The sequence below is a fragment of the Schistocerca nitens genome, chromosome 5 (genome assembly GCF_023898315.1).
Source record: "Schistocerca nitens isolate TAMUIC-IGC-003100 chromosome 5, iqSchNite1.1, whole genome shotgun sequence".
Classification (NCBI taxonomy): Eukaryota; Metazoa; Arthropoda; class Insecta; order Orthoptera; family Acrididae; genus Schistocerca; species Schistocerca nitens.
In genome coordinates, this window is record NC_064618.1 from 751,806,368 (window position 1) to 751,821,016 (window position 14,649).

A 14,649-nucleotide genomic window follows, 5' to 3' on the forward strand; every position below is an offset into this window, starting at 1 on the left:
AGAAAACGTGTATTTATAGTCACCACTACAGCTCTTGTAACTGAATCTATAATTCTACAACTCAGTCGTAGGGCAGAACTTCGTTACTTGATGGAAAAATACATACTGTATCTTCACTTGTCCTGTGTACTCGAAATCACTCTACTTTTTGACAATATTTGTGGGCAGCTAAAGCCAATACTACGTATACATGGAGCTTAAAGATATCATCTTCTCCGCATTTGGGAGTCATATTGCTTGGTACGAATGATCAAAGTATTACATACTCTCAAGAGCGAAAATAAAAAGAAGTGTTTGCTAAAATATTTATTTATAAATTCCTACATACATATAAAAGTGGTAAAAAATACAATTTTGTACATTGCGTTAGCAAATTAAATTATAAATTATCAGTCTTAAGTCTACAGAAAGGCTGAAAGTGCCCAAAAATATAAGACTTTTGCAGTTGTCCTATTAAAACATATTTACAACTAACGTGTCTCCATTGTTATTACCGGAAGAAATATATTGAAAATTTGGTCGTTAATTCAAAACGTATGGATCGATGTTAATTATGCAATTTGGAGTGCAAAATTTTCGCTGTCCACTTTCGTAGTAAATGACTGAATACAAAATGGATGAATCTTTGTTCCGAGCCTAATACCGTTTTTCAAACTATGGCTGCAACTTATTTGTACGTATATACAGACAGGCTGTAACAACGTGAAATGGGAATGACATAAGAGAACATAATTCCAAGTAAATCTTAAAAGACACAACTGACACATTATTTATTGATATGTAAGATATAGAATGGGTTGCTAATGTGGCGATAACTTTGTGCAGTTACTGATACTATAATTAAATCTAGAATGAAATGAATGCTTAAGGTGAGGGTTAGAACGAAACGACCCAACGACATTTCGTGATGGATAGTGACGTGAACTACTGCTCCTTCGGTCTTTTGTTTTCCATAGAGTACATCCCTGGTGCAGGATACTGGAAATACTGGTAGGGCAGAGGGAAGCCCACGCCTCCTGGGCGCATGTAGCTGCCAGCACCGAATCCCTGGTAGTTGGGGTAGCCTGGAGGCGGGAGGGCAGGCCCGGAGCCGTAGTTCATACCAGGGTATAGTGTACTCCAGGGATTGACGGGCATGTACTGGAAGCCCTGCTTAGTGTCTTCCTGTTTGGCCAGCGGAGCAGCCGAGGAGGTCCCTCCGGCTAAGAGGGTCGCCATTGCCAAGAACATAAGCTTCTTGTTCCACATTTTCTTCAAGTGCTGGAAAAGAGTACAAGTTCACCATTAGTCAGTTTCATATAGTATGGCCATCTGCCTAAATAATGTAGGTTGTAGAATAGTTAATAGCGACACTGACCCTAAAACGTTCCAGTAAACATGGATCCGCAAATGACCCGTTTGGGAGATGATTGCGAATGTGTGGCTGTGAACCGAATTGACTTCAGCACAGAATATTGCTCAGCTTAGTACATATTTATGTGAAATGTGAGCTTTTTTAATTTGGTTCCCCAACCATTCAGGGCAATTCGACAGCGACTTGATCGCCAAGTGTACATTTGAAGTACATTTGTACCAAGCATGATGATATTCCATAGTGATGTCAATTACAGCTCATAACCTCACATTCACGGGTATTTCACAAACAGCATTTTTGTGGATCCCTGCGTACTGGAACCTGTTTGATTCTTTCACCTGTCAGTTTTTGCTGCTAATTACGATACGTTCTGCATATGTTTACGAAAGTTAATGGGTCATTTATGATCTGCCAAACAAGCAAGTTTAATTCTGTAGTAGGGTGAATGCAGTTTTCATACTTACTGATACATGGGGTACAATATGGCCAGCTAGCAGCTCTCTGATTCTCAGGAAGCTGGAGCATTATCCAATTCTGAAGCTCTATTCCAAGTCTTTTAGTACTAATTGACGAATGTAGAAGAATTATTTCTAAAATCAGTGAAAATGGAAAATATATTTATGCCTACAGGGTGTCCCAGGAAAGGTGAGACGAACTTCGATGGGTTGTAGAGGGTGCCTTGAAGAACAAATTGAGGTTAGGAACCCGTGTCCGGGAACGTCATCCAACGATGCCACAGAGCGTCGAAGCCATAGACGCTCGCGCCTGCCACTGGGCTGCCCCTTTGGCAGCAAATATGACTTTCTACGCTGACAGACCGTAGGTGGAACGTCTCGCGACGTTGTCTGCTATTCAGTAATCGCGATTCAGGGCCATGATAGCCAGTGGAGGAGATGTAGCTAGCTGCTGCGTAGAAACCTTGTCTCCTATGAATGTGATGCTCTGTTGCTTCGACAGATTATATTTTCAGACATGAGTTTCCATTTGCAGTTTATTTTTCTCGTGTAACTCACTGAAATCTACAATGTTTTTCAGTACATGGGAGTAAAATAATTAAAATAACTACAGATGGAAACCCGTGTTCGAATCTATCATCTACGAAGGCAAAGTAGCATCGCATTCATAGGATTCAACGCTTGTCTATGCAGCAGCTAATTTCATCTTCTCCACAGGCGATTGCGGTCATCAGTCCCAACCACTCAATACAAACAGAATTGCGAGATATTTCCCTCACGGTCCGCCAGCGCAAAAAGACGCATTTTCTGAACACAGGTTCCTATCGAAATGTTGGAACACGTGAGGCAATGCTAACCTTACGACTTATCTTAGAAGAAAGATTAAGAAAAGGCAAGCCTACGTTTCTAGCATTTGTAGACTTAGAGAAAGCTTTTGACAATGTTAACTGGAATACTCTCTTTCAAATTCTGAAGGTGGCAGGGGTAAAATACAGGGAGCGAAAGGCTATTTACAATTTGTACAGAAAACAGATGGCAGTTGTAAGAGTCGAGGGGCTTGAAATGGAAGCAGTGGTTGGGAAAGGAGTGAGACAGGGTTGTAGCCTCTCCCCGATGTTATTCAATCTGTATATTGAGCAAGCAGTAAAGGAAACAAAAGAAAAATTCGGAGTATGCATTAAAATTCATGGAGAAGAAGTAAAAACTTTGAGGTTCGCCGATGACATTGTAATTCTGTCAGAGACAGCAAAAGACTTGGAAGAGCAGTTGAACGGAATGGACAGTGTCTTGAAAGGAGGATATAAGATGAACATCAACAAAAGCCAAACGAGGATAATGGAATGTAGTCAAATTAAATCGGGTGATGCTGAGGGAATTAGATTAGGAAATGAGACACTTAAAGTAGTAAAGGAGTTTTGCTATTTAGGGAGTAAAATAACTGATGATGGTCGAAGTAGAGAGGATATAAAATGTAGACTGGCAATGGCAAGGAAATCGTTTCTGAAGAAGAGAAATTTGTTAACATCGAGTATAGATTTAAGTGTCAGGAAGTCGTTTCTGAAAGTATTTGTATGGAGTGTAGCCATGTATGGAAGTGAAACATGGACGATAACTAGTGTGGACAAGAAGAGAATAGAAGCTTTCGAAATGTGGTGCTACAGAAGAATGCTGAAGATAAGGTGGGTAGATCACGTAACTAATGAGGAGGTATTGAATAGGATTGGGGAGAAGTTTGTGGCACAACTTGACTAGAAGAAGGGATCAGTTGGTAGGACATGTTTTGAGGCCTCAAGGGATCACAAATTTAGCATTGGAGGGCAGCGTGGAGGGTAAAAATCGTAGAGGGAGACCAAGAGATGAATACACTAAGCAGATTCAGAAGGATGTAGGTTGCAGTAGGTACTGGGAGATGAAGAAGCATGCACAGGGTAGAGTAGCATGGAGAGCTGCATCAAACCAGTCTCAGGACTGAAGACCACAACAACAACAGGTTCCTATCCTCCATTTGTTCCTCAAGACATTCTCTACAACCCCTTGAAATTTGTCGCAACATTCCATGATCACCCTGCATAATAAACGGCGTTGTTCACGCACAGCACAAAACGGAGGGGTGTTAAGTAGAAAAAGACGACGAAAATTTGTATGTCAACTGATACCTCCCAGGCAGAAGAAACAGGTCAGCGACATTAGTATACAGAAGTACCTAACTTTAGTAGATGCAATAACATGTGAAATGTATAGGGAAAAACATATTTTTTTTCGAAATGTAGTCTGACAACGTGAATATTTCATATAGCACACTCGAGTGAGCAGGAACTAGGACACGATGAATTAGATCTTTGAAGGTTCATTAATCTTACCAAATACGATGCAAGGAGTAGCGTCTGGGCGGTAGTTCGAGAAGAAGTAGTCTTGGTAGAGCACTGGAGAACGAAAGAGAACGCTGTCATTTATACCCCCGCACACTAACAATAACGACTCACACATGATACTCACGAGTGACTGTTTTTGGGTGATAAGATGACTTATCAGCTTTGCGTAGCACTTGTCAAGGTACACTGGAGGTTTTAGCCCCCTGCTGCTATGTTTATGGAGTAGGAAGACTACTGATTTGTATGTTGATTGTCGAGGATCCTTAAACTTTCCTTTAACTCCAGCTGACACAAAGTCCGGCAGTAAAACGTGATAGAAAAAAACCTTGTACTTCAACAGGCCTTGTGCTTATCATTCGCAGTGCGTACCATGACCTTACGGTGGCATTTCTTTGTGCGTTTTGCGAAATTTGTTTACTTACTGGTAGGAAAGTTCCGAGCTATTTATCGGTACGACGCTTTATCCACACTGTGATAAATACGACGAATATATCACGTATACCGCGAAACTGGCGTAGCTTGCCTTAGTACTTTCTGAAGGTATCATAAAATTTTCATTTTTGTGAGCAATAGAAAGATGGCATAAGGATCTGGTACAATACAGCAATCACCAACGCTAATATCAAGTCACGGAGTGTCACACTGAAAATAAGTAGCATTGGATATTGTTTAGCACTTAGATGCGTATCCCGCATTTATCAGACAGCTACAGATGAAAGTAGTGTAAGGTACGAAATAAAGGAGTTGTGGCGTGCCATTATTGTATACGTGTTGCAAATCGGACGTTAATTTTGTTGTCTACAATAATGTAATTATAGGCATGTAATAGCTCTCCGTTTGGTAAAGAAACCAGGAAACGTAGGTTGCTCCATAATACGTCATAAGAAGTGACATTTCAATCATTTTATCGAGATACTTAGGTTACCAGAAAATAATATAGTTTATCAATGATATGTCACGTTATTATACTAAAGAAAATCGATCAGCAGCAGCGTTAAACAAAGATGTATGGGGTTCCTGCTTCCCTTAAATTACAAGTCATCAGGGGAGGTGTGGAGCAGAATGATTTGTTTTACTTCGTATTGCTTGAATTTGGAAGGAGAAATACTCTCGTCAGTTTGTGCCTAGACATGTTGTTTGATGGGAAGAGAGATGCGAGTATCCTGATAATAGAGTTAAACGACGTCATCCATACTCACTGTGTGAGATAAGAACTGAAAACTACAAGGTGTAAGTATTACAATACAGAAATAAAATTTAAAACTAACGGAAATAATTCAGTACTATTACATAGACAGAAATGGCAAATGTTGTACCATGAACACCTTGACCAAACGCTGCCGAACTGACACTCCTGTATTTTCATGTCAGTCGGAAGTGTTGACTAAAATTTCATCCATGAGCGAGTTTATTTCCACTACAGAAAAAAGCCATTCTTACGGATGAATAATGGTGTGCGTGTCTGGTGGCTGATGTGTGTAACGATACGTAAACTTTTCAGCCTCCCAGAGGACATGCGCGTGTGGTTTAACGGCATCTTTCAGACTTTGAGAAAGGTCGAATCATTTGCATGAGGGACATGGAGCATCATATCGACAGCTCGCAAAGACATTTAACTGGCTGTAGTGCAAATGATTGCAGAGCGAATACGAAGAAGTATAGGCAGGGGTCCTTTCAGAATGACTGCAGCACGAAAAGATAGCACAATTGTTCGCCTGGCTCTGACGAACAGATGGAAGACAGCAGGTGAAATCAGGGCAGAGGTTCAAAGAAGTGTGTTAGCGAGAAACCTGACCTTCGAACTAACCCACCGGCTGGAAGCTGGATTGAGGTCACGAGTTGTCATTCGTTGTTTACCGTTGACGCAATACCACAGGAAACGGAGAGTTGCATGGTGTAGAACAAGAGCCCACTGGGTCAGAGTGGCAGTCTACAGATCTCAGCGGTGAGTGTCGCTTGTATTTACTGTTACCACATCGACGCCAACGTATGTACAAGCTCCGGGAATCATAGTGTAGCGAGCTAATAAATGTGACAATAGGACCAATTTAGTATTTTTTGAAGGCAGTATGAAGTCTGATGTGGATGGGGTAGGAGTGGTAGTGCCTGCAGTCATATCGATCATCACCAGAGTAACATTGGTGTCATCCACCAGGCTAAAGAAAGAACACACACTGAAATTTTCACTACAAACGTCTGGAGTAATGTAAAGGTTCTTGAGTGGACTGCCTGGTCCCATTGTTTGTCACGCATAGAGCACATATGGAACTCGACTGCGACGGAAAGATGTGTACTTGCTTCCACGCCATAAACCGACACAGCATGTTTTTCAGCCAAGGGAAGGAAGTCCTCAAGATAACGTTCCTTGTCAGAATGTCAAAATGCATACAAGAGAATGTTTGAGTCCGTGGGGGAGGGGGGAGCATCACATGCCATGTTAATACTGTTGATGAACATCCTGTATACACTCCTGGAAATGGAAAAAAGAACACATTGACACCGGTGTGTCAGACCCACCATACTTGCTCCGGACACTGCGAGAGGGCTGTACAAGCAATGATCACACGCACGGCACAGCGGACACACCAGGAGCCGCGGTGTTGGCCGTCGAATGGCGCTAGCTGCGCAGCATTTGTGCACCGCCGCCGTCAGTGTCAGCCAGTTTGCCGTGGCATACGGAGCTCCATCGCAGTCTTTAACACTGGTAGCATGCCGCGACAGCGTGGACGTGAACCGTATGTGCAGTTGACGGACTTTGAGCGAGGGCGTATAGTGGGCATGCGGGAGGCCGGGTGGACGTACCGCCGAATTGCTCAACACGTGGGGCGTGAGGTCTGCACAGTACATCGATGTTGTCGCCAGTGGTCGGCGGAAGGTGCACGAGCCCGTCGACGTGGGACCGGACCGCAGCGACGCACGGATGCACGCCAAGACCGTAGGATCCCACACAGTGCCGTAGGGGACCGCACCGCCACTTCCCAGCAAATTAGGGACACTGTTGCTCCTGGAGTATCGGCGAGGACCATTCGCAACCGTCTCCATGAAGCTGGGCTACGGTCCCGCACACCGTTAGGCCATCTTCCGCTCACGCCCCAACATCGTGCAGCCCGCCTCCAGTGGTGTCGCGACAGGCGTGAATGGAGGGACGAATGGCGACGTGTCGTCTTCAGCGATGAGAGTCGCTTCTGCCTTGGTGCCAATGATGGTCGTATGCGTGTTTGGCGCCGTGCAGGTGAGCGCCACAATCAGGACTGCATACGACCGACGCACACAGGGCCAACACCCGGCATCATGGTGTGGGGAGCGATCTCCTACACTGGCCGTACACCACTGGTGATCGTCGAGGGGACACTGAATAGTGCACGGTACATCCAAACCGTCATCGAACCCATCGTTCTACCATTCCTAGACCGGCAAGGGAACTTGCTGTTCCAACAGGACAATGCACGTCCGCATGTATCCCGTGCCACCCAACGTGCTCTAGAAGTTGTAAGTCAACTACCCTGTACAGCAAGATCTCCGGATCTGTCACCCATTGAGCATGTTTGGGACTGGATGAAGCGTCGTCTCACGCGGTCTGCACGTCCAGAACGAACGCTGGTCCAACTGAGGCGCCAGGTGGAAATGGCATGGCAAGCCGTTCCACAGGACTACATCCAGCATCTCTACGATCGTCTCCATGGGAGAATAGCAGCCTGCATTGCTGCGAAAGGTGGATATACACTGTACTAGTGCCGACATTGTGCATGCTCTGTTGCCTGTGTCTATGTGCCTGTGGTTCTGTCAGTGTGTTCATGTGATGTATCTGACCCCAGGAATGTGTCAATAAAGTTTCCCCTTCCTGGGACAATGAATTCACGGTGTTCTTATTTCAATTTCCAGGAGTGTAGAATGAACGAATGTTTAGCAATTTAATACCTGTTATTCGTTGAACATCTCCACAATGTTTAATAAATATCGGTAGTGCGTGGTGTGACAGTTTCCTCTTTCGTCTAGATATTTGGTTGGTTGGTTGTGGGGGAAGGGACCAAACAGCGAGGTCAACGGTCCCATCGGATTAGAGAAGGATGGGGAAGAAAGTCGGTCGTGCCCTGTCAAAGGAACCATCCCGGCATTTGCTGAAGCTATTTAGGGAAATCACGGAAAACCTAAATCAGGATGACCGGACGCGGGTTTGAACCGTCGTCCTCCCGAAAGCGAGTCCAGTGTAGTAACCAGTGCGCCACTCGCTCGGTGGGATATTTGTCAAAAACCAATCCAATTTTATGCAACATTATGTTATAATGATGTTTGAGAAATATGCTGGTGAGGGAGGGGCTGATGTGTAAAATTTTAACTCATCTCCCCATCTGCCATTCCCTCAACACTCCATTCCACACGCAATGAGTTTCACTTTATTATTAACGAACAGTTTATTGTACCATAAAGGAAAATAATCGTACGTTGATCAAATTGTTATTATAAATTGCAAGTTATGAACACAGATTTAAAGCGTGTGGGAAAGATAAGATAGGAGAAACTGATACATTAATGCAAAGATTTTTCGTATTCCTCAAGATAAACACGCAATGAATAATGATGAGGGAGAAAGTCCTTCTAAATTCATGTTTTATTTTTTTTAAATTATTTCTAACACTATGAAAGTGACAGTACCTGATGTATCCACATGTAACGGTAACAACTGAAAATGCAACATGAAAGACGTTTTACATCAATATGAGTAACAAAACTAAACCTGTAGCATTTAGAGACGGATTGCTTTTATTAAGAACGTTACTTTATATTCACTTAGCGTGTGATGGCTTTCCTCTTTCCACTCTTTACTCATCTCCACTATACTGAATATCTTCATATCTATGTTGCTCTTTGGATTTCTAGTCATCTTATTAGATTAATGCTAATGTATCGTGTTAAGGCTTACCATACGGCAAAGTCTCCGTTTGTCTTTAGGTAATATGTATCAGTTTTAAAAGCTGGTAAAGAAACTTTCATTTCACATATACAGTTTTGAAGAAGACAAAGTCATCGCGAACTTAAGAATATGGCGATTTTATGGATGAGAGAGGAGAAAGGCCAATTGTGTTTTGCAAGAAATTTCAGCTAGCAATAGCGAATAATCTGTTCAAGAATCACAAAAGGAGGAGGTATACTTGGAAAGGGCCGGGAGATACGTGAAGGTTACAGTTAGATTACATCATGGTCAGGCTGAGATTTCGATTTCAGATACTGGATTATAAGGTGTACCCAGGAGCAGATATAGACCCAGATCACAATTTAGTAGTGATGAAAAGTAAGCTGAAGTTCAAAAGACTACTGACTAAGAATCAATGATCAAAGAAGTGGGATACTAAGGTATGAAAAGAAACGCTCGAAGATCCCTCAGGCTATAGACCTTGTGATATAGAATAGCTCAGTAAGCAATTCGGTTGAAGAGGAATGGATTCACTAAACAGGGCAATCACAGAAATTGGAAACATAAACACTGGTACAAAGAAGGTAACTGCGAAGGAACCTTGGGTAACAGAAGAAATACTTCAGTTGATCGATGAAAGAAGGAAACACAAAAATGTTCTGGGAAAATCAGTCGCTGAGGAATGAAATAAACAGGAAGTGGAGGGAAGCTAAAGGAAATTGCTGTATGAAAAATGTGAAGAAATCGGAAAAGAAATGATTGTCGGAAAGACTAACTCAACATATACAAAAGTCAAAGCAACCTTTTAATGAAATAAAAGCAAGAGTAGTGCATTAAGAGTGTAATGGGAACTCCGCTCTTAAGTGCAGTGGAGAAAGGCTATAAGTGAAGGCAGTATACTGAAGGCCTCTATTATGAGGGGGAAGACCTGTCTGGTGACGTGACAGAAGACACAGGAGTCGATAGAGAAGAGGTAGGGGATCCAGTATTAAAGACAGACTTTAAAAGAGCTATGAAAGGTTTAAGATTAAATAAGGCAGAAGGGATGGAAAACAGTCTATCAGAATTTCTAAAATCGTTGGGCAACAAAACGACTATTCGCGTTAGTGTGTAGAATGTATGAGTCTGGCGATATACTATTTGACTTTCAGAAAAATATTTTACACACGATTCCGAAGACTGTAAGAACCGCAGAGTTCAAGAATCAACTTAACAAGTTGCTGACAAGAAAGAAGGAAAATAAAACTGAGGATGTGTTAGATGACGATCACTTTGGTTTCAGGAAAGGTATCAGAGATGCCGTTTGGACGTTGGGTTTGACAATGGACTCAAGACTAAAGAAAACTCAAGACACCTTCATAGGATTTGTGGACCTGCAAAAAGCATTCGACATTATCAAATGCTGAAAGATGTTCGGAATTCTGAGGAAAATAGGCGTAACCTATTGGGAGATACGGGTAATATACAACTTGTACAAGAACCAAGAGGGAATAATAACAGTGGAAGACCAAGAAAGAACTGCTCGTATTAAAAAGAAGGGAATAAAAGAAAGATTCAAGACTAGATTTAAAATCCAATGTGAAAGGACATGAATGATAAAATTCGCTGATGACATTGCTATCGTCGGTGCAGAAAAATTTTAAGATATGTTGAATGGAATGAAGAGTCTAATAAGTTCAGAATATGGATTGAGAATAAATCTAAGACAGTCGAAAGTAATGAAAGTAGCAGAAATAAGAACAGCGAGATACATAACATCAGGATTGATGATCACGAAGTAGATGATGTTAAGATACTTTTTTACCTAGGCAGCAAAGTAACCAATGACGGACCGAGCAAGAAGGACATCAAAAGCTGGCTAGCGCTGGCAAAAACGGAATTCCTGGCCAAGAGAAGTCTGCTTGTATGAAACATTGGCCTTATTTTGTGGAAGAAATTTCTGGGAATATACGTTTGGGGCACAGTATTGTATGGTAGCAAAACTTGGACTGTGGGAAGAACGGAACAGAAGAAGAATGGAATAATTAAGGTAAGGAATGAGGAGGTTCTTCTCGGAATCGGAGAGGAAAGAAATACATGGAAAACAATGACGAGAAGAAGGGACAGGATGATAGGACGTCTGTTGAGACATCAGACAATAACTTCCATGGTACTAGAGAGAGTTATAGAGGGTAAAAACTGTAGAGGAAGACAGAGGGTGTGATACATCCAGCAAGTAATTTAGGACTTATGTCTGAGGTGAAGAGGTTGTCTCAGGAACGGAATTCATGGTGGGCCGCATCAAACCATTCAGAAGACTGATGAGTGTAAAAAAGGAAAGAAAATGGATTTAATTTGCCTTGCTTCTCAGATCTCCGCGTTATTAGTCGCTGCTTATTTCACTGCGAACTGGCTAACTTTGCAGCAAAAGCAAATAACAATGCAATTAACCTAAACCATATAATCTTCTTCCAATATTAAGGATTATGACAGACTGCCGACAACTCTTTACCTTGGGGTTATTCGTCATCAGCTGTGACGCTGTGTCGTAGGTGACGGGAGTACGTGATCCAATTGCTGCAGCTCATGAATGCTATAGTAAAATCGTCACTGACACTTAAAAACTCCTCTTTTTTAGAGCCATGCAACTACATTTTATGTTACGCCGTTCCTGTGTTGATAAATGTGACATTTTGTTACCCATAGAATACTTTAGATTCTGTGATGACCTCTCTCTTATTTTGTATCGGATTCTTTCTCAGAGAAATCAGTAAAATGCCTGTTTGTTCTTCTATATAATAGCCACTGGCTTTTCTCCTTTACTTGTTTTACAACACAATCATTTAATTTTGTCTGTAAAGCTGGTTCTCATTAAACTTCTCCAGATCAATATCTCCATCACTTCCAAGTACGCCTTCTCTGCTATAAACAGAGTCCAGTTTCCACAGCCCTAAACGAACATCTGAACAGTTTCATGCTTTAAATACAGTCTTTATTATTACTACGTGCGTTCCATATGTAAGACGCTATTTTCCTACTGCAATTCATTTTGTAATTTACGAACGTCACCAGTTTTCGTTTGCAGTTACGATACCTATGTAATTTGTTTCATTTTCATCAAATTTTGATGGGTGTTTCGTTGTTTGCTTTTATAATTCCTATGATTTGATGAATATTGATAGTGAGGTCAAGTCATTGCTTATTTATTAATACACTCTGTATACATTGTAAGTACTTCGCCACTATAGCTATACTAAAACGTACAAACATTTTTCTGAAACTGACTAACATATTATATGCACCAGATTTTTAGACGAAATTGCATTCCAATTTACTTATCTTAGGGAACAACAATTAATGCAAATTAATAATTACATTTTCAGCTATAAATTAAGAAACAAAATGTCGATTCGTATCTAAGTTGAGGACCACAGTAATCTAACTCCACTTTACTGCTAGCAAATCATTATTCGCAATGATCGAATATAATTACAGTAAATACGTCAGGGAGACGTATCTTCGGACACGCACAAGGGTGGCAGCAGGCTCAGGGTAACAACGGTGGCCAGACAACGCCCTGTGACGTCACAGGTCACGTGACCTTTGAACTGACCCGCCGGCCGCTGCTTGCGTAAGCCCGAAACAGAATTGTTATGCAGCTCTATCGACTTGGTCCTTCCGCTGTTCCACGCGGAATCACATTTCAGATTCATGCAATCGCTGCGTTCAGCAAATATTTAACAGCTGGGAGCCGTAGTTGGCAGCCTTCATGAGAGGCCCGTCTCTGCATCGTGAGTGAACATTTACGGTGTGAAACATCTGAGTATCCTTCGCACTAGAACATAAGCATGTATATATTCCACAAAGATGATATTAAACATGACATAAATAATTCGAGAATGAAAATGAAAATCTCTTTTTTTCCCTTCCTTTCCTCGGTATTCTGTTACATGTCCCTAGATTTGTTCCAAGTGACAAATCTTCATCATCGTCTCAAGCTGTTTCTGAGCCAAGGCTGGATCTGTTTGGAACACAAGCCTCGACATCTAGTCCTGTTTTGTCACCATCTTTCCACGTTCACTCTGACGCTGTTTTCAACACGCTCATCCACACCTTTCAGCCATCTATCCCTTGGCCTTCTTCTTCGTCGTTTCCTTCGCTATTCCATTTCATGTATCTTCTTGGGAATCCACTTGTTTCCCATTCTCTTTAAGTGCCCATACCATCTTAATCTTAATCTTGAGATTGCTATCCCACTCTTTCACCCCTCATCCTATCCCTCCCTGTTACTCCTATTCCATTTCTGAGAAATTTCATTTCGCGTGCATGTAATCTCCTTACACGTGTTTTCCTCATTACCCGTGTTTAAGATGCGTAGGTCAGTACTGGTATGGTGGGACTTCTATATATTACTTTTTTCTGTGGGAACCTTTTTTGTGGGACGTCTTTGTTATAAACGAGGCTCCTAAAACTTCAGAGGAATGCTGTTGACTGTTCGTCAAGTTCACTGATCTGTTTCTCATTTCTTCCAGTTTCCTCTATCACACTTTCCAAGTACTTGACGCTCCCCAGCTTCTCCAACTGTTCACGTCCAAGGTCTATCTTTCTTTCTAATTGTAACCAGGATCTCACTGTTTACATTGAATTTCATTACAAACTGACTCACAGTTTCTCCCCAAGCATCCAGCTGTTCTTGCATTTCCTCCTCCCTGTTCCCCCAAACCACCAAGTCACCCACGAAAACCACTGCCTTCGTCTTGTGTTGTATAGTTTTTTCTGTCAGCTTAGTCATTATCTGACCCAAAACCACACTGATGAGGAAACGTGACAATGCACTGCCTATTTCACACCACTTGTTTGCTGGAATCAGTCTGCCCTTTAATTTCCCACTATCACTTAGCTATGTCTTCTACAGCACAACTGCTCCACTCTGCTTGTTGTCTCTTTCTCCATTCTTTCTTAGTGTTTCCCGGACCTTTCTTCTACAGACTCTATTATCAAACGCTTTTTCTACACCGAGAAAGGCCATCACAAGGTCCAAGTGTCAATTCACGGAGAAAATGATTCAGGCACTCATTGCTAGATGGCGCATGCTCTTTGTGCCAAGTAGTTCTTCTCTGTGGAGTTCCAAATGCCATGTGTCAAGCTCTCCTTCATTTAGCCTGGGATGGTTTGAAGAGATAAAACATAAGTTTTTGATGGGTGGGCACAGATTTTTGAGCTGCGACGGAGATTTTTCAATTATAGCGAAAAAAAGGTAGATAAAAAAGTCATTTGTTCCGCCATATTTGCACAAGATTGTTGAGTGAAGGCATTCCATGTAATTCCAATGCACATAGCTGAGTTCTCTGAATTCCAAGTTGCTGCGCAAACACTTTTGTCGTTGCAAGCTTGTAAGATCTCCATATGCAGTATGATCAAAGTATCTCATACTCATCGATCTCAAGTAGTTATACAAAAATTCTTACTTTGACATAGAAGAAAGGGGACATATCAGGGTGTTCAAAAGAGGAAAACAATAGTGGATGTGTGCCATGTCGCATTTCATTCGAAAACCATCCATGTTTATCAGTTGTA

General features: G+C 41.9%; 1 protein-coding gene across 1 annotated transcript; it reads right to left on the reverse strand.

Annotated features, from left to right (window-relative positions):
• Positions 1–319: 319 nt before the first annotated feature.
• On the reverse strand, positions 320–4,220 carry LOC126259663 (uncharacterized). The gene is made up of 2 exons (XM_049956601.1): positions 4,170–4,220; positions 320–1,260 (listed from the first exon to the last, which is right to left on the reverse strand). The coding sequence occupies exon 2, from the start codon at positions 1,246–1,248 to the stop codon at positions 925–927; it is 324 nt and encodes a 107-aa protein (XP_049812558.1). The 5' UTR covers positions 1,249–1,260; positions 4,170–4,220; the 3' UTR covers positions 320–924.
• Positions 4,221–14,649: the final 10,429 nt, after the last annotated feature.